Below are 20431 nucleotides of genomic sequence, written 5' to 3'. Positions count from 1 at the left end.
ATTTATATCCCGCCCTTCTCCAAAGACTCATGGCAGCTTACAAGCTTAGCAGTAGCCTTCATTCTATGTATATGCCTGCTTATTAGGGCTTTCACACACACCCCAAGCGGCATTATTATGCATTATTGTAACTACAGTAACAGGATATTTTCCCCCAAGATTTTATTACTGGTTTTATGGCTATGATGTTGAGAATATCCTGCTGGAAATCCATAGTCCCTCACACTTTAGATAAGTCTGAGATCAGGATAAAATATGGAAGATCCATGTGCACCTTTTAAATAAAGCACACCTTGGAAGGACCAGTGGTAAAAGTGGTGCTCAGATCTTTCCCGGTGGAATATTTTCTTATTCAGAATAATTTCCACACTGCTTTTATACAAGAAAATTAATCAGATTTCTATATTTGTTTCCTCTATGAAGAGTAAGCCATTATTAGAAAAACAGTATATGGAGAATAGGCTATGGAGCCTATCTACCTCTTACTCTTCTAAGTAAATGTGTAACCTTTCTAGGGAGGCATATCAATTTAGAAATAGGGTCTGAAACCATTTTTATATCTCATTATATTTGGCTATAAAGACTGAAATCCAATACAAACATCTTACCCAGAGTTAGACTTACACAGAATTGGCCTGCATACTTATAACACAGATAATGACTTGTTTCATTAGTTTATGAACAAAAAACTTATTTGAAATCCCTTCCATTACATTCTGTCATCTGATGGGATATTGGAAGCACGCCTTCTCTATAGCTGCTCCAGCCCTTTGGAATAGCCTCCCAACTGAGATTTGAGAAAACCCAAATATTTTACCCTGCCTCTTCCTCCAAACATTGGACTAGGGTGGGGAGTTTAGCCTAGAGATTGAAAGCTGTTTAGTTTGACCCTGATGGAAAGGCTTGTTCTGTTTTTATTAGTTGTTATGAGTCACCTAAATTCTCAATGTGGGAGAAGCAGCCCATATGAGTTCAATAAATAAATAAGCATGCATGCATAACTTCCAATGGAAATTGATCTGAATATATTTTCTTGCTTCAGTAAGAAAACATGCACTTAATAGAAATAATACTTATATTAATGACTGCTGCTTGTAACTCTAGTATATTAATACTTATTACTGATATCATCAGTCATATTCTCTCCCTCCCCCTCCCTCTCTCCTTTTCTCTCTCTCTCTCCTTTCAAATCAGTCTTGACTCCTGGTGATTGCCTGAACAAGGGGCCTGGCAGTATTCTGGGCAAAATTTAGGAATGGTTTGCCATTGCTTTCTTTCTAGGGTTAGGAGTAAGGGACTGATAAAGCTCACCCAATTGGCTCTGTGCCTAAGGCAGAACTATAATTCAGTCTCCTCAATTTCTAGCTTGGTGCCTTAATCACTACACCAGATTGGTTCCCATATTAATATTATCCCATACTACTGAATATATTTGTAACAGTGCAAATACTCTCCAAATAATCATTAGCTTTTATACAATGGGGTAGAAAAAAAGCAACAAACTCATCTCCTGAAATGCCTTGTTACCACAAATTAGAAAACATACACTTTAATATTAACTGTTTAAGGTTAAGTAAGCTAGACAAGCTTGATTTATGAAACTGAATTCTATTCAATAGCAAAAGAGGATTCACCAAAACATATCGCAATGTGGGGAAAGCACGAGTGGGACCGTGGAAATTTGGGCAAACATTTTGGTTATCAAAGAAAGAGAGGAAAAAAATAGTAAAGAAAAATATGATTTCACTTGTTAACCCTGATTCTTTTCTAGTTTTAGAGATGTTTTATGTTCTTCTACAGAAACTCGTAAGAAATGAAAACTAAATGATCACAGAACTGTAAGATGCCAGACTGGAAGTAAAAGTGTATGCCATGTTACTATTTTATCTTTAAAAAAATAATAAAATCATTACACGACAATAAAAATGCTAATTGGGTCACTTAGATGATATTGTGACCAGAGGCAAAAGAATATCATCCTACTAGATATGGATTATTCCACGAAATGTTTTTTTTTCTTCCTCACTTCTTCTTTGCCTATTTTGCTCCCTGTAGAAATTGTTACACTACGAAAGGAAGATATTCTAAGATACTGGGTTTCAAGATATTCTATAAGTGCTAATCAATAAACACTGCAAATAATTTCCTCCTCCTTGGGAAGGAAAATGACTAATAAAATAGAAGAGGTTGTAACCAAAACCTGTATTATCTAATCACCTCATGAAGAAAAAAAAAGAATAAAGCAAGACAATTCCACAACAAAAAACATATTTAGAAAAATTCTAGAAATTAAAGCATGACTTCAAGTAGAAAGCAGTAACAGTAAAACAAACATGAAAGAAAAACTATAGATGTTAACCAACCTAATATCAACATTAATTGTTGGGATTTTGTATATCTTATTTTGTATATCTTATTTCCATGCAATCAATATTGTATTGTATTTACTACATTACATTATTGCAAATGCAAATTTAAACAGACTAATCATCTGAATGGAAAGGTGGACAGATAGGAAGTCTACACCTAAGCATTTGTGAATTCCTTTTCTTCAATGGTACCTTATCGCTGAAAAACCCTTCTCAAAAATGCTTGACAGATATCTTCGATATAGTTCCAAGACGACGGTCTCTTATTCTCCCATTTTTGTGAATACTTACAATACTTACAACTTTTATTGCTACTATTATTACTGTGGTTTAATGCTGATTAATTGTCCATGGTCTAGCAGTTTGTGAGTTTTTATTTTGGTTGCTGTTTTTTTAATATGGGGCTTTTTAAAACTACATTTTACTTCATTCATAGTAAGTGGAATGAAATAGCAATACATAGAATTGCGTGGTGTATTATGATTTAAGTTACAAAAGGAAACAAGGTCATGTTATGCAATCAAACAAAAATTTGCTGTTCTCCATAAAGATATCTATTTCAGTTGATATCTACTGTAAATAAACAGATAACAGATTAATCAAGGTAGGGGTAGGCAACATTAAGGCCAACAAGCTACTATTTTTCAGTCTCAAGAGCCTCTCTTATCATGTAACTAAAATATGTCAATTTCCCACTGAAAATTGGTAGCATAGTTCTTCAGATGAAATTGTTGTAAACCTCAGGATACAATTTGGGGTGGTGGTAAAAGTTTCTTTTTTGTTCTCCATTAAAAAAACCTTGGAAAATCTTGGGCATGATGTGTCATATTAATATACTTAGCACCACTCCCTCACAGCAAAATAGATCTAAGGGATACATAGGAAACAGCGTCTACCACATTAATACTTCTACATAGCTCCCTTTATAACTAAGATACATGTGAATACGAAAAAAGGTTAAAGATATGCTTGAAGTGGAATTCTAGGTAGCAGAAAAACAAAATTAAAAATCAGTATAAAGTATAATGTTAATATCAGTATTAAATTGATTTATCTTATACAGTAGATTGAAAACACTAGTAAGGAAATCACAAACATTCATTTTTATTATGTTGCATGGAAGCATAAGATATAATGGAAATTATTGCTGGTACTACTTTGTATTTCACTTATCTATTAAAAAGTTGCCACGTGGCTTCCGGTTTGCACGTGCAGCGCTGGCGAACGTGCAGAGAGAAGCTCTCCCCCTGCCGTCCGGTCTTTCTCCCTCTGAGGAAGGACCCTGCAAAGGGTTAAAAGTCGCCCTGGAGGGGCGACCACCATGAGGAGACTTTCTCTGTAATCGCGGAAGGGCGGCAGCCCTCCGTTTGATCCAGAGTTACTTCTCTGGCCTGATCACTAAGCCGTTCCCTGCCGAAAGCCAAAATCACTACCAAGCACAACGAAGCAATCTGGAGGATTTGGGAAAGACCTTACCCTTCTTACTTCCCTAATTACTTTCCTGTGGGACTTTTTTGAAAATCTTTTCCCCCCTTCTTGAAAGATGGGCAACTGCTTGAGGATTTACAACTTTTAAAGCCTCAAAAGAAATCAAATGACTAAGCTAAATAACTAAGCAACTTTATTTGTACCTCTGAAATTTTTGGGCCACTAAAAAGTTTTTATTGCCTATTTTCATGGAGACCTGTTACCCTATTTACTACTAAAAATGAATTAATTGGATAAAAGACTTACATTATATTAGTCTGCAAAACGATTGTACATGCTATTAAGGACATCTTGTGGCGAAACCTGGTATAGCAAGTAAACCTTTTTTTTTTACTCTCAGATTTGGCTCTAACAGATTTGTCTTTGACATTATCTTTAATGATAAAAGTACAAGTATATTCTGAGATCCTTGATGCCCACACATTGATTTCAACTATAAAACCTACAATCCAACAAGCAACAGAAGCTGAAGAAAGCAATACTAAGATGGAGGATGCCAAAGGCCTTCAAATACTGTACACCAAGACTTCAACCAAACAAAACAATAATTACAACACCAGACATGACCTCTTACCTAAACCAGATGGATTTGAAAGAAGAAGATGACCAGATTGAATTAATGACATCTGCACTATGCCAAACATGGAGATTGGATTTACTGGAACGAAAATGTAATGTCTACAAAGGGGTCACTCTCCATGAAAATTTGATAACTGGTCTCCCTGCATTCAAATAACATGCGTAGGAAGAAAGGGAGACACATTTGAGAAGCTAAGGGCAATGATATGGAAGCCTGCCTGGCACAAGAAGAAAGCTAGAATTAGATTTAAGAAAAAGAAAAATAAATAAATGAACTTTTCTTCTTTTTTTGTTGTACGTGTTGGGACTTGCAATAATAAAGCTTAAATTTTTCTCTCAACAGTCCAAGGAGAACTGTTAAAAGATATAAACTGAGTCTATATTTAGGAACTAGATTTTTAAGGGAATGAAAATTAGCTACAAACAATAAAACATACTTTGTTAACTATAGATGAATTGTAAAGATGACAAAGAATATGTATGTATTTCAGACATGATAATCACTATATAATGAAATAGATTAGCTATCAGAACATAATTTTGAATTATATTATAGAATTTGCAATGATATAGTAAAAGATATTATTTTAAAAAGATGAACTACTAAGATGATAAGAGAGAATATATTTGCTGTAATGATAAGAGTTAAAAAATTTTCTAAGGGGAATCTTTAAAAGGTACGTATTGATTTTACACTTAACTTTTAGACCTTTAAAGGAAAGGAAAGTTAGCTATTAGAATTGAATTATATTACAGAATTTGGAAGGAGACAACAAAAGATATTTTTTCAATAATTGGTGAACTATTAAAATGTTAAGTAGAATAAATTTGTATAAGATAAGAATGGATTGAAATGAACAATATATGTACTTTAGACAGGATAACTATTATATAATGAAATGGGGGAAATGGGGGCTACCCGAAAATTAAGTTTTCTTTTATATATTATAGGCTAGTTTGGAGTATCTTATTCCAATTAGGTAAAACTTAAAAACAGGACATGGATATGTATATGTGAAAATATATTGAAAATTGTTCTAACTGATTGTGTTACAATTAGAAATGTATTAATTTGATTAATTTGACTATGCTATCATAACTAAGGGAATTGGAGAGGGAATTCTTGTTGATGTAACTTGACCTATCTACAAATGACTTTGTTATTTACTACTGTTTACTTTTAACTACCCAACCACCGTATTGCTTCATAAATACCTGGATGTAAAACTAAAAAATCAATAAAACTTCTATTAAAAAAATTTTTTTTTGCCACGTGTCATGTGTAGTTAGAAGCATACACACACACACACGTACACACGCACACACCATATGTTATAGCTATTTCAAGTCAACGTTCATTTTCATATCACCTTACCTGAGAAAGTGATTGTCGGAGACGTATCATCTGTGTGTTACGTCCTGCGAAATCATGATCTGTTACCATCTGTTTCAGCTTTTCCTTTTCTATTGCTATACTGTTAAACGCAGACTTCAAAAGAGAATGTACTAAAGAAGAAACAAGAATGTCTTTGAAAAACACCCTTATTGTTTTTTTGTATGCAATTATTAAATGTAACCTAAACAGGTTATAGAAATGAGCAGCATGTAGATTACGGTAGGAAAAGAAAAGCACTGACGGAAAACGCTATGCACAGGTAGACCTTGACTTACAACAGTTTATTTAATGACCGTTCAAAGTTACAACGGAAATGAAAAAAAGTGACTTATGACAATTTTTCACATTTATGGCTATTTCAGCATCCCCACGGTCACATGATCAAAATCCGGATACTTGTCAACCGGTTCCTATTTATGATGGTCGCAGTGTCCCAGGCTCACGTGATCTACTTTTATGACCTTCTGAGAAGCAAAGTCAATGGGGAAGCCAGATTCACAACTGCAATGAAACACTTAATAACTGTTGCAAGAGAAGTCATAATAAAATGGGGCAAAAGTTACTTAACAAATGTTTCACTTAGCAACACAAAAGTTGGACTCAATTGTGGTCGTAACTGAAGGACTACCTGGATACAAAATACCTCTTTAGAATACTTTTACAACTGTCTCCCCAAAAACTGAAAAGGATTGACAGCATCTCGGATATACACAGTGTGAGATAGTGATTTATATTCTGCTCTTGAAAATGTTTCAGCAAACTACGCTCTCTCTTGCAGCTCCTAATGATAGATTATATTTGCTTCTGACTTTTACTACAATGACAGCCTCAATAGAACAAAGGCTTTTTTAACATTTAGATTAATACAGCTGATAACACTGCCACAGGCTTGAGATGTTTCAAGAAAATTAGCTACTGATCTGATGGAAACAACCACCCAAGCGATAACACAACTTTCATGCAGCTGTAGCTTTGTACAAGGGTATCCAATTTGCAAGTTAACTATAAAGATTCCTGGAAACCAATCCAGGAAGAAAAAAATCTCTTCTGATTTCACCTGTTTACATTTTCACAGATGAAATGGCCAAACTAGCAGCAGTGCCCAGTGGGGTATGCTAACACTTACCTTTCTGAGCCATGAGGCAAAATTCTTCCTGGAGTTTTATGTAGTCTGTGGAGTTTTCCAAAGGATCCGATACATGAGTTGGTGGGGTCTGAAATTCGATGTCCGCATAAAGGTTAGGATTAGATGAATGTAAGCGAACGGGAGACATTGTCGTACTGAAAGGAACCTAAATTGAAAATCAACAGATACATCACACTGACTACCATGAAAGACCAGAAAAACCTTATTATTCCTAAATAATTTCTTACATTATTTTAGGCTTTATTATTGTAAATATTTAGAAGTGTTCCTGGTAGAGGATCCTTTCTGGTTTCTATCGGTAACAGAACTCTGCTCTTCTATTAATTGAACTGGAATTTATTTTTTAAAGCATCAGGTTAGAATTATTTTCCTTTTTATATATCTTATGAAGTTCAAACCATATAAACACCTCCTTCCATGTCTAAAAGATGCACAGTTTTTGGCTTGAATATTAATGTATTGGGCGAATGAGCCTATCTTAGTGATTGCTATTTTTATCACTCATTTTTATTCTTTGTTAAATAATGTTTCTAAATAGATTCTACTCTTGTATTTGTGTGCACACATACTCTTTTTATATCCATACACATGCACTATTACTATGAAAATGTTCCCTTAACAGTTGCTACCATTTTAGCAAGTGACTGGTGATTGAAAACTATATCAAGTTGTGTTTTTTTAAGTAGCATTATGGTGCTAGTCATGTTTGGAAATCCATTTTTAGATGTGTACACATTGTAGGACTGTATATTTAAGCAGTATTTTAGTATTATCTTAATTTTTAAACAGAAAACATGCTTTAGATTACTTAAACAATGTTTAAAAAACAGTGAAGTGATAAAAACAGCACCCTTTTGCAAACATTACACTGAACATGTACTAAAAATTGTGAGATTCACATAAAATGGGAGTGCTCCACATTTCAGAACCACATCTCATAAAAATATGGACAAACAGCATTTATGCAAGTGATTATATTGTGTGAACTTCCTACAAAATGTGAGTAAGCAAATCACGGAATTCCATCAAAAATCCTCACCTGGAAGCAGTCCAGCACTTTTGTTTATTTTGCAGCGAGTGCCAAGTTAGGCTCCTTTCTCTCAAATCAATGCTGATGCTTTTTGAACATTAATTGAAAAATACTTATGCTATGCAAGGAATAGATACAGTTTTCAAAACACACACAGAGCTAAGACTTATAATGTGCAAAAGCAAGAGTCTTCTAAAGACAACAAAGTGCAACAAATCATACTATATATTGGAGGAAAGGAATAAAATAATGGATTTTAATCAATACCTGCTGAAATTATTCCTGAAAAAGCAGATAAGTGAATGGTGATACATGGTTTCAGCACACACTTAAACAGATCAGTAAATTTAAAAAAGGATTTTTCCCAAAGAAGAGTTAAGATTAATATTGAAGAAATACATCTTCAAATCACATATTGTTCTGGTGTCTAAACTGATATAATTTGAAAATATTTACATTAGCTTTCCCCCAAATTCCTGCTATCAAGATGCTTTTAAATTCAATCCCCCATAACTTTGTACATGATGGTTTTCAACAATATCTGGAGGGCATGATTAAAAACTACCCTATATAATACTTAGAATTAAGATTCTTTGAATATCTTCAAGGGCCCAGGATAGTATGCCATCTCCACTTTTTATTATTTTTCTAAAATATGTTTCTGTACATATATTAAATGTACATTGAATATGTATAATACATATGTGCAACTTTGAGATATATCTGTAAAACCTATCCTAAACAGATTGACAGTCTCATAAAAACAAACCCACATAAATGCCTACAATAATATACATGCTAGTCTATGGTATCAACATGCACAACGTAAGTTATGTTAGATATGTATTCAATTATATTTTAAAATTTACTCCAATTCAAACTGCTCATGTAATCTAAGGACCAATACTTGGAAAAATATTACAAAATAGGGCAATGCACACTTTAAATATGATACCAATGTGGTTTTGATCTCACACAAGTGCAGCCTCTCTCTGCTATCATTTAAGGTACCCCATTTAAGTATTTTCTCTATAAGCCTGAAAAAGGTGCTGTTGTTTAAGAACGGCAAGAACTTTAATGTGTGGATTCCTTAATTCCCTCACAAGACATCCTAAATGTTTCTTCCTAAAATCTTTCAAAGCCTGCCCTGCCAATCACAAACAAAAAATTTACAGTCTTCTGAAATAATCTGAACAACAGCAACATAAAAAAATTACACATTATATTTTAATAGGATTATTTCCTTTTCCATACTATTTGAAACTGGCCTAAAATAAAATTGTAACCAAAACCTGGACTGAAATTCTTATGTAGCTAAATTATAATCTGTTGTTTCTTTCCTCTAGGTATTTAGCTATTCTAACTGAAATGTTAAATTCCATTTAAGCAATTATCTGGAATGTAAATCCCATTTAAATCCACTAAATTCCACTATATTTAAGGCCTGAACCGTAAACCTTTCCAGGGGAAAAATAAGCTAGGATCTTCTCTTTAAAATAGAAGCAGGAAAGTGTTTTAAATTCACAACATAACCATGAGGAGCAAAAAAATAAACCTCATAAAGATTGAAGCTAGGGCAACCATACCTTGCCTTCTAGAGCATGGGTGTCAAACTCGCCATGTCACGTGATGTGTCGCGACATATTGTGATCGTTTTTGCATTGCCGGCAATGGGGTGGGCGCGGCTTCAGTATGATGAAACTGGCCTGTGGGCTGGCAGTTTGACACCCCTGTTCTAGAGGCTCTGAAAACACTTCTCCAACATGGGGAAACTATCTCTTGCAATGGCTTCCTTTGAGGATGATAAGAGAGAAGGACAGAAGAAGTTCACACAAAGTTTACTCATTCTCTGGAAAGCTCTGGGGGAATATTTGTGCTCCACAGGCCAAGTATTTATTTAGTGTATGCTCTTTCGAAAAGATAGGATCTAAAGACATCCAGAAATTCCCCCATCAAAGAAACAACTGATAACATTTTTAAGATCTTGGACATTTGAAATGAAGGAAATAACTACATTACCCAAGAATCAGAGAACAAGAAAAATGTCACTTATGAAAGCCCCAGTTTGCCAACAGAGCATATTTATACTTCCAACGGCACTTTGAATCCTTGTTTTTGGAGGGCCACTGAGACTGAATAAATGTAAATCTAAAAAGATATAACTAGGCCAGGGAGAAATCTATATCTACCTTATTTTTAGTTTTAAATATTTATTTTTAGCACACATACAATAGATCATAATAAAGTAAATCATGCATTTGAATACAAATATGAACTAATTATTTAAAACCAGTTGAATATGACTATTTCAAAACTGACCTCTTTCTAACAAACTAGGCAAGAGGAAAGGAAGAGAATAAATTTTATATTCGGGAAAGGGCGGTATATAAATGTAATAAAATAAAATAAATAAATAAATAAAATATATAATGGTGGAATAAAGTTTTTATAGGGTATTTATCCTTTCATGAAGGCCCATTTCAAATGTTTGTTAAAAGAATCAGTATGGCTTAATCAACTGAACTGAGAAATTATGTTACTCAGATTTCACTGAGTTCACTCCAAAATAAGCATTAGAATTTGAATAGCCCTTTACTAATATTCATACATCCTGGTATGTGTCCGTGTGTGTGTGTGCGTGTGTAAATACAACATATGTATGCATTTGGTTGTTTTATTATCAATTGATTTTAGTACATTTGCATTTTTGGAGGAGGAGTTATTTATAAAAAAATAATAAGGGCAAGATTAAAAAACAAAGAAACAAATACATTTTGAATATATACTTCTTCAGGGGGAAAGTGGATTATGTATTTTATTATAAATAAATGTGAGTAATTATGCTAAGATCATAATAATTCTGATATTAAAACCCTTTCTCAGTAAGCACCCACATTTTAAATATATATTTGTGTTTGAGTTTGTATGTGTGTAGTTTTCTAGTTATACATACTATATTAATTTAATTATTTTTATTAAACTAATAAAAAGGAGGAAACAGAACAATTTTTAAAAGGAAAAAGAATAGATTTATAAGCTACATAAACTTAAATTAAGATTTCAAGGTAGGTATTAGATAAATGCTCCATCCCTCAAGTCTTAAACTTCCATCCTCACTGAACAATTCAAGCAGAAACAAATATATTAAAGCTTCAAGTTAAGAGAAACCCAAATTCTGAACGTGTTACAGGTCTGCATTATAGCCTCATTATTTATAAATGTTTCCACGTTGATTTAAGTTCTGTCTGATTCGCTTTTCAAGTATGAAACCTCTGTACTTCCCACAACTTTGCCACTCTTCTAGGGAGGGAAATACATGTGGTGACTTGGAATTTTTTAAGCCATTCCTTCTGTTTAGGTCACAGAATTCACGAACAGAAAAGGAGCATATAGTCTGGGGTCACAAAGCCTAGGGAGCCCGCCAAAGTCTTGGGAGCAGCCTCACCAATTGTTGCTCCTAATTACAACTTTTGCACCTGTCAGGGAAAAATACTGAACACATGAGGATGGAGTATATTCATTATACTTTAGTTTACATTTAATTTAAATCAACATTTTTTTTTCTTTCCTTCACTCCAGCCCTTGGTCAGTTTGACCCTTGTGTTGGAGGCTGATTCCCAAAATGCCATTCAAAGGATAAGTGGGCCCCCAACTAAAAAAAAAAAAGAATCTGACGCATCCATCCCATAGAGAACCATGCATAAAAAGAGTTAATTTCTATTATGGGAGAGCGAAGGAGCTGGGCTACTTTTCATCAATATAATAGCCATGGTACTAGCAATAATTCCTGGCAATGTAACATATGTAATGCTTTACATACTGCTCGTAACGAGGGACACCTTGAGTATAAAACATAAAAGAATTTAGCTCAGAAAATAGAAATACAACCACTTACGTGAGAAATGACTATATAAACAATGCAATTTACGGTCCAGTCACACTGAAGGTTTTTTGCTAGAACCATAATTTCTCTCTCCAAAATCAACAGGATCTAGAGTCCATGAAGTTTGGCTAGATTTTGTTTGTAAGGTGCTTAAAAACACTTCTATAAATTCCTGTAAATCAGAGCTTTAGGAGCCCATGTATGTCTCCATGTAAATATAAATGTTTGCATTCCGCCACCATCCCCCTAGCTCTAGTTTTCCAACCTTGCCCTCTAAACTTCCCCAGTGTGACCAGCCTCTGAAGAGCTCCAAGCTCTCCATATGGTAAGTGCATGTTCAAGATATACAGTTCCTCATCTTTAAAAGTGGAGATGCCTTGACTGAGGAGTCCACTCACTGTTGTAGCCACTGCTGCTGCTAGTCTCTGCCGGCGCCGTGCAGTACCGAATTGGCCCTTCAGTGCAGTCCCTTCCTGACAGGGAACATGAAAAGAAGAGGGAAGCAAAAAGAAGGAAGAAGAATGATGGAAGGCAAGAAGGAGACAGATGATCAAAGAAAGGAAGGGTTGATATTTTTTTTAATGGAATATTCTTCCTAAAAAAGCCAAATTCCATAACTCTCTGAACCTATACAGGGACTGTCTATCTTATCCTATATCTACTGTATATATATATGAAGAAGGGAAAGTTATTCATTTTCTTCCTTCAGGTAAGATCATGATAATTAAACTAAATGAAATTGTATTGCTTGTTGTTTGGCCAATTCAGGAAATAGATAAACAAATGATCAAATCTTAGCTATAATTCAATATTGTCAATCTATGAGGAATCATCCAAATTTATCATAGGTCGTAGTGGTAAAGAATATTTTGGTAGAAAAGAGCATGCTTTGTTTTGTCACTGAATCATATGCAACAGAAATTCAGAATAACCAGGGCTTTTTTTCTCATAGAACGCCCAGAATGGAGTTCCGGCACCTTTTTTGGATGGAACCTTGTAGAGTAGGCAAGGCGGGTTGTATGACGTGTGTGAGTTCCGGCACCTTTTTTTTTTTTAAAAAAAAAGCACTGAGAATAACTGTTATACAGCTTTCTCAGTACCATCTGACTGTGGTCCACTATGATTTATGTCTAAACATTTACCATGGAAATAATAAAAAATAGGTATGTGATGAAAAGATAACAAAAAACTAAGAATGTGACATTCGGATGATTTACTTTGTATTTCTAGTACTATCACCTGGAATGCTGCTCTATGCTTTACAGATTAGCAGGGTAGCTACAAGAAAGGGGTCAAAAAAGCAAAGAAAGCAGCCACTACCAGGCAACGGAGGCGCTGCCCTTTTTACATGGATAATAAGGATTTTTGAGTCCATGATTGTGGCAGACATCAAGACTATTTGACCTCTCTGCAGATTTCCTACATTTTAGACAAAGTAAGCTCATGTTTTAAGTTTTTCAAAAACTCATATTTTCTATAGATTTTTTACATTATTAACTTGTCCATTTCCTTTCAAAGCTATTCTGCATCCCCCATCCCCAAATAACAACAAACATTAAATAACTACCTGTATGTGTCATCTACCCAAGGAGTGATGCCCACCTTTCAATATGCCATCTAAAGTCTACTGTAAAATTACCATTCCACAGCATGCAGCAAACAGTAGTTTTGCGGGATTATAAACAACTCTTTTTAAAGCCACACCATAACTTCTGTATACCCAACTGATAATAAGTAAGAATACATAAAATATTCCTAGTTGGGCAGGAAGGCTTCCCCCCTCTGTCTTTGAAGCTTGTTCAAGTTAACTACATTTATTTCAATCCAGAAAAAGGGAGTAAGACTTAAGATTGCACGAATCTTTGCTTCATTCCTCCTGCACAGTTCTTTCATTTTATTCCTGGACTATATGTAATATGAAGCAGACTTCTATTTCTACAATGGATGTTTCCCTTCAGCATCTCTTGCCTCTGCAGATCTGTCCCTGTAGGTTCTCAACACTAAACCATTGTTTAACTAAAGGGGAGAAGAGGTAAGAATCAGAAGTAACAGATGGAGGACGTGGGAAAACTCTGGATACAGCTAAAACTGATATTGAACACAGTCATTACTATATTTTACCTAAGGAGCTCAGAAAAGGGCAAGAGAAAAGAGTGAAAAGATTCACTTCCATTCTATACCAGATATGATTTAAACAGATGCTTAGTTATATCTAGGAATCTTTCTATTGTGAGCCACCCAAGAGACCTAGTCTATTACAATAGGAGAAATTTGGAATCCTGTTTTTTTAGAAGTCACATATCCAAAAATAACTGCATGTAGCTTCTAATATATTTTTCCTATTTCAAATGGTTTTCATACTTTAGCAGCAACAATTTAAGTTGTTGCATTAAAATAAATAGATATATAGTAAATAGATTAAAGGTAAAGGTTTCTCCCGTATACTTGTTCTGATTCTAGGGAGTTGTGCTCATCTCAATTTCTTAGCTGAGGGAGCCAGTGTTTTCCAAAGCATTTCCGTGGTCATGTGGCCAGCGTGACTTTACACAGAGATGTGTGGAATATGGTTATCTTCCCACCGAAGTGGTACCTATTAATCTACTCACATTTGCATGCTTTTGAACTGCTAGGCCAGCAGGAACTGGGGCAAGGACAGGAGCTCACCCCATTCTGTGGCACTCGGGTCTCAAACCCTGGCTATCAGCTTTTCCAGCTGACCAGCTCAGAGTCCTTCACCACTAAGCCAATACATCCCTAGTCAATAAATTATTAGTATTAAGTCAGAACAGTCTTGCAAGATTAACATATTACAAATTTATTTAGCGCATGGCGTATCATGCATGGACTAGCAATATATTAACATTTCATCTAGATTAGCAAAACCCAATAAAATATAAATGTTAAAAAGATCTATGTTCAAATACCAATGTCTAGGCAATGTAACCATTGAAACACAGCTTCATTTATGTTAAAAAAATTAGATACTAGATCGGTATATGCCCTCAGCTTACAGCCAATTACGATGTGATCTACAGTTTGATGTGGGACCCCACAGTCACACTGAGGGGAGGATACTTTCCCCCATTTATACAGAGCATCCGTCTACATTAGAAATAGAGAACTGAAATTAAAATTTGGATCCAGGCTTTTAGATCAATCTTCATTAATCCCATATATCACTAAAATATCAATTTACATAAAAATACAAAGCTATGTTTTAGAATGTTGCAATATTTCTTTCTTTTTTGTTCTTTAAGTTTGGTGATTTGATAGAAAAACAATCCTTCAGACTGTTGACTGTTATTCTAAAATCTTTCCACATAATTTCAAAAACATTACATTAATCCCGAAATGTACAAATTCTGTAGGCTTCTGAATTATACCTTCTATGTGGGGAAATTATGATAAATAGGTCACAAAGCAATCTAAACAGAATTTTTGAAAGTATGGAATAAATTTAGAAAAATCTCCTTGGAAATTTCTGCTATTAAAAAAACAGCTCCAACATTGCGGTCCTGCACTTAGGCTATAGAATAGGTTATACACAGCTATAGAATAGGCAACACCTGGCCTAACAATAGTAACTGTGAGAAAAATCTTGGTGTCCTAGCAAACCATTATGTAAATATGTCAAAAAAGCTGTCAAAAAAGTCAATGAAGTCCCAGACTGTATCAACAGAGTAGCAACATCAAGATTATGGTAAGTAAAATACCCTAAATTTGGTATTCCTTACACAAGACATTAACTAAGATATAACAAAACCACTGTTGTATAAACATTTCATGCAAAGCATGCCACAAGCACAAAGATTGTTTGAAGACAGTGGTACATCATCTATATGTAATAAAACCTCATTTTACAATCTGCCTCCAGAGGTGGTGAATGCTCCAACACTGGAGTTTTTTAAGAAGAGACTGGACAGCCATTTGCCTGAAATGGTATAAGGTTTCCTGCCTGAGCAGGGGGTTGGACTAGATGACCTCCAAGGTCCCTTCCAACGTCATTATTATTATTATTATTATTATTATTATTATTATTATTATTATTATTATTATTTATAGCCAGTGGTGGGATTCAGCCGGTTCACACCAATTCGGCAGAACCAGAAGCTAAATTTTGCTGAGTTCGGAGAACTGGCTGAATGCACACTGCTTCTGTAAGTTCAATCCAGGCCTCCCCAGCCTAGAACAGCCCACCGGAAGTGCATGGATGCCACTTCTGGAAGTCCGTTCTAGGCTTTGGAGACCCAGGGCCTGCATCCAATAAGAGAACCAGTTGTTCGGGTATTTGAATCCCACCACTGCTTATAGCAGAAACATAATTCAAGTAGAAAATGAAATATTTTGTATGCAATCTTATCTGATTAACTGTACACCAATTAGTATTGCCTTGCAAATAGTCAGTTAAAAGTTAGCTTTTTCCCATTGATCTTGGGGAAAGACATAGCAGGTTGTCTCCATGCTAGAGACTAAAACTAATTTCAGCTTGAAAGCACATATTTTAAACAGAATCTTTTATTGCAAAGCTCCAATGTGTGGTGTGGCTCAGGGTAACAACACATTCTCTCCTACTTGTAACTTCAGAAAGAATACAGTGGAAGTCATTATATTCCTTTTTTTCTAATTTGTCTTGTACACTTGTAAGCAATTGTCATTAGATCTATATTATTTCCCTAAGTAGAAACTACTTATTTCCAAGTTTGCAATAGTCTCTTTGTGAATCATTCAAAAAAAACACATGTGAAGATATCCCACTACACTCATAAAAGAAATGTTTATAAAGTTGTTAAGAGTGATTTCTTCCATAAATAATACATTCATTTCCAAAATGTTTTATACTGTCTTTTCCAACTTTAGAGAATACATGCAGGTCAGGGTAAAAAATTTCATTGTTCCCTAAGTTTCATTGTTTTTCTGCAAAATTTCATTGCTAGTCTAGGTAACATTACTGGTGCAGGATACTCCATTTTCCTATGCATAAATTATGTTATCTAGATTGGTATGAAATGTCTACAGTAAAATAACAAGCTCAGAGAATATCTAGAACCCAACATCATCTTTTGGCAAGGCTCTGTAACAGTGCAATCCTATTATTTCCTATAAGACACACATTAATTGTGAAAGGATATATTCCATTCTAAATAATTTTTGCCAATAAAAGAATATAAGGATGTGTGCCTGATGAGTAGGATATGATATAATTTTCAATAAAGATGGACTGACAAAATGACACTATGATTGAAATTCAACTTCCCAGTGATTGTTTCAATTCCAGGAAATATTATTATTACACCTTTTCACTATGTATGTTCTTAGGCAGCCAGTTCTATATAAACAGCTGACTGATTACATGCCACCAAGTCATTGCCAATTTAAAGAGAGCAACTATATACATAGATTTTCTTCATGATTATCTGTCTCAAACTTGGTCTTCCAATAGTACACTTATCATCACTGCTAGTGAGTCCATCTAACTGAGTCCTCTTCTCCTTCCTTCCATCTTTCTCAGCATTACAGATGTCCGGAAATCTAGGTCTCTGCATGTGTCCAAAGTAGGATCATTTGAGTCTGTTCATTTGTGTCCCAAGTGAGAAGCGTGGATTGAATTGTTCAATGAACCACTGACATGTTTTCTTCACTGTCCACAGTATTCCCAGAGTCTTCTCCAACATCTTCTCTAACACCATGGCTTGCACTTTTGATCTCTGTAGATTATAGATGCATTGTCGTATTTCAGTATCTTTTCCAAGGCCTTCATGGCTGCTCTAGCAAGTGCAAGTCTGCAGCGTAATTCTTTATTGCTTGTTCCTTTGTGGTTGATGATTGATCCTAAAAGATAGATGCTATCTACAATGTTGATATCTTCACTATGAATTCTAAGGCTGGTTGTCCTAAGACTGATTGTTGTACCAGTCGTCATTTAGTTTAATCCCATTTTTTTCATTGTGCTTGTTTCAGTTTTAGAACTAGTCTTGCAGACTTTTGCATTTTTGTTATTAGGGTAGTATCAACAACAAAGCAGGGGTTGCTGATGTTTTTCCCTCCAATTTTAAAATCATGACATACTTTGATCCAGCCTCCCTTATTATATATTCAGGATATAGACTGAATAAATAAGGGGAAAGTGCATAGCCTTGACTTATTGCTTTGCCAATCTTGAGAGTCTGTTTCATCATGTTCTTTCTGCTGATCTGTATATAACTTTTTCATGAACACATAAAGTAATAATCTTCTTTGGTTTCTCCAGTTGTCTATTCCCATTGTTTTTGGAAAGTCAGTCAATGATTCTCATGAAGATCTTCCCAATGACTGATAAAATCCTACGTCCCAGTAGCTTTTGCATTTGCAACTATTGCTGTTTCATTTCCATGCAGTGGAGACCTCCTCTGACTGCCAAATAATGGGTAATAGTGAATGTAGTCATTGAATTAGATCATCTCTACCAGCTTTCAATACCTTGGCTCTAATTCCATTCATTCCAGCTGCTTTACCATTTTGCAGTAGAATTAATGCTGTTTTTATTTCATTAAACTCTGCATCCAAGACCAGATTATGTGGCACTTCAGTGAAGTTTATTTTTTTACCTACATTAAGGTATCTAGAAAAACAAAAATTTGGGTATCTATACCTCTGATACGATATCACTTTTGAGTAGATAAACCTTGCCTTACTGTGTGTAACTGCTCTGTAAGTATAGCAATTAGATGTGATTTCCCAAAATGTATTCACACACAAAATAGTCACATATATTCATCATGTAACTCATGATAGTGCCTTGATAATGAGGAATCAATCTATTTAGGTCTCTCTCTCTCTCTCTCTTTGTCTCTTTCTTTTTTCTTTATTTAATAAGCCTTGGTGCTCATAGGAGAAATGATATGGTTACCAGATCAAGGCTGTAAAATCCAAAGAACCACTAGATGGAAATAAAATTCTATAGTGATCTGCTACCTTCCAGCGGTCCTCTGGATTTCTGCAACAAGGTCTAGCAGTTCTAAGGACAAATAATTACAAAAATAATTTGAGCAGCAGACCTTCATCTTACATTTTTAAAAAGCTATCAATAATTAAATAGCCAGTACTTCAAATCCAAGTTAATTTTATGTTTTTATTATTTTTAACAAATACTTAACCAAATCACAGTTAAAATATAGTGAACTCAGTACCTGAAGCTGTATTTTAGCATCTTTGCTCACACTTTTTGTTCTCCATCTTCTGGTGACACGCTTGTCTTTCTTATCTACACTGTTAGCCTATGTTATAAAATAATTAAAGTAGTAAAGCATTGGGTTAAAGCTGACAAAGCTGACATGGACAATACTGCAAAAGTTAGTAATAAACACCCAGCATTAGTTGACTGCCGAAGTGCTAATCTATACAGTATGATACAGATAAAGCAAACAGGACATTAAAGACAGTTTCACAAACAAGAATTGCAGTACAATTCTTCAAGCATTTATGCTAAAGAATTTTGTCTAATATTTGCTAACTAGGATAATTCCATTTTTCTTTTCAAAACAGTTCTTAACACGAAGAACAAAAGGGCAACTGAAAATTAAATTTAGAACAAAGTATGTGATTTAGGCTTAAAAATTATTTCAGTTTACACTCACTAGAGAACTCGACTATAATAATGAATAATTCTTGTGTCATACTAGAAGTTCATATACTGACAATGACATGACAGAGAACATTCATACAGAATATCTGAAATGCAAAATAAATGGTATAAGCAAGCATTATTTCAATAATTTTTAAAATCTATTTTGTTTACCTGCATATCTGTGAAGCTAGGTGCTGACTGAGTTCTCTGAAGTATTTCTAAGTTCTGAAGAATTTTACTGAGTTTTACAAGATTTGATTGACAATGTGCAAGATCTGACAAAAAATAACACATTTAGAACAACAAAAATTTATTTTGATTTAAGATTTTATTTGCTAAAGTAATACAAGGAGACTTACTGAAATGACATCTGAGCCCATGCCCCATTACCCACTAACATTCCATAAAGGAAACAAGATGATCACACAGTAACAATCCATAAATTTCAGGCCACATCATGCAAACCGATTCTGGGCTCCCTTCATCTATTCCAGGGGCAGGCAACCTTGGCTCTTTTATGACTCGTGGACCTCAACTCCCAGAATTCCTGAGCCAGCTGGCTCAGGAATTCTGGGAGTTGAAGTCCACGAGTCAAAAAAGAGCCAAGGTTGCCTACCCCTGATCTATTCCATACAATTGTTAAATTTCTTCCTGCATGTCCCCAAACCTTCTTGGAATAACTTTAGATTGGTGGACATCATGATAGTAAATCATTCCATGTGCAGAACAGAACAATTTATGTGCTAGTGGGGTGACCCATGGGGAAAAAACCCTTTGCTTGGAAACACTCATAGTTTGGGGAAGGTTTTTATTCTTTGGTTCTTCAACCTTCTTAAAACTATATTTCAAGGCAAATAATGGGAACATCCTAAAATTCATTTTGGGTTATCTTTAATCCCTACAATTATCCCTGAGTGAAATGATAACTATTTTGAA

The 20431-nt window shown here is 34.7% G+C and overlaps 1 protein-coding gene across 1 annotated transcript in view; it reads right to left on the bottom strand.

The window, feature by feature from the left end:
- Positions 1–20431, bottom strand: part of OSBPL6 (oxysterol binding protein like 6) — a 90131-nt gene that overhangs the window by 31973 nt on the left and 37727 nt on the right. Inside the window, exons 9-13 of the mRNA XM_083349327.1 lie at positions 19667–19770; positions 19059–19145; positions 12291–12365; positions 6959–7124; positions 5812–5942 (exon numbers count right to left, since the gene is read on the bottom strand). Coding sequence (XP_083205453.1) covers positions 5812–5942; positions 6959–7124; positions 12291–12365; positions 19059–19145; positions 19667–19770 — 563 coding nt within the window. The remainder of the gene's footprint in view (positions 1–5811; positions 5943–6958; positions 7125–12290; positions 12366–19058; positions 19146–19666; positions 19771–20431) is intronic.

This window comes from Vipera ursinii, assembly GCF_947247035.1.
Source record: "Vipera ursinii genome assembly, chromosome: 1".
Lineage (NCBI taxonomy): Eukaryota > Metazoa > Chordata > Lepidosauria > Squamata > Viperidae > Vipera > Vipera ursinii.
This window is presented reverse-complemented; position numbering and strand designations above follow the sequence as displayed.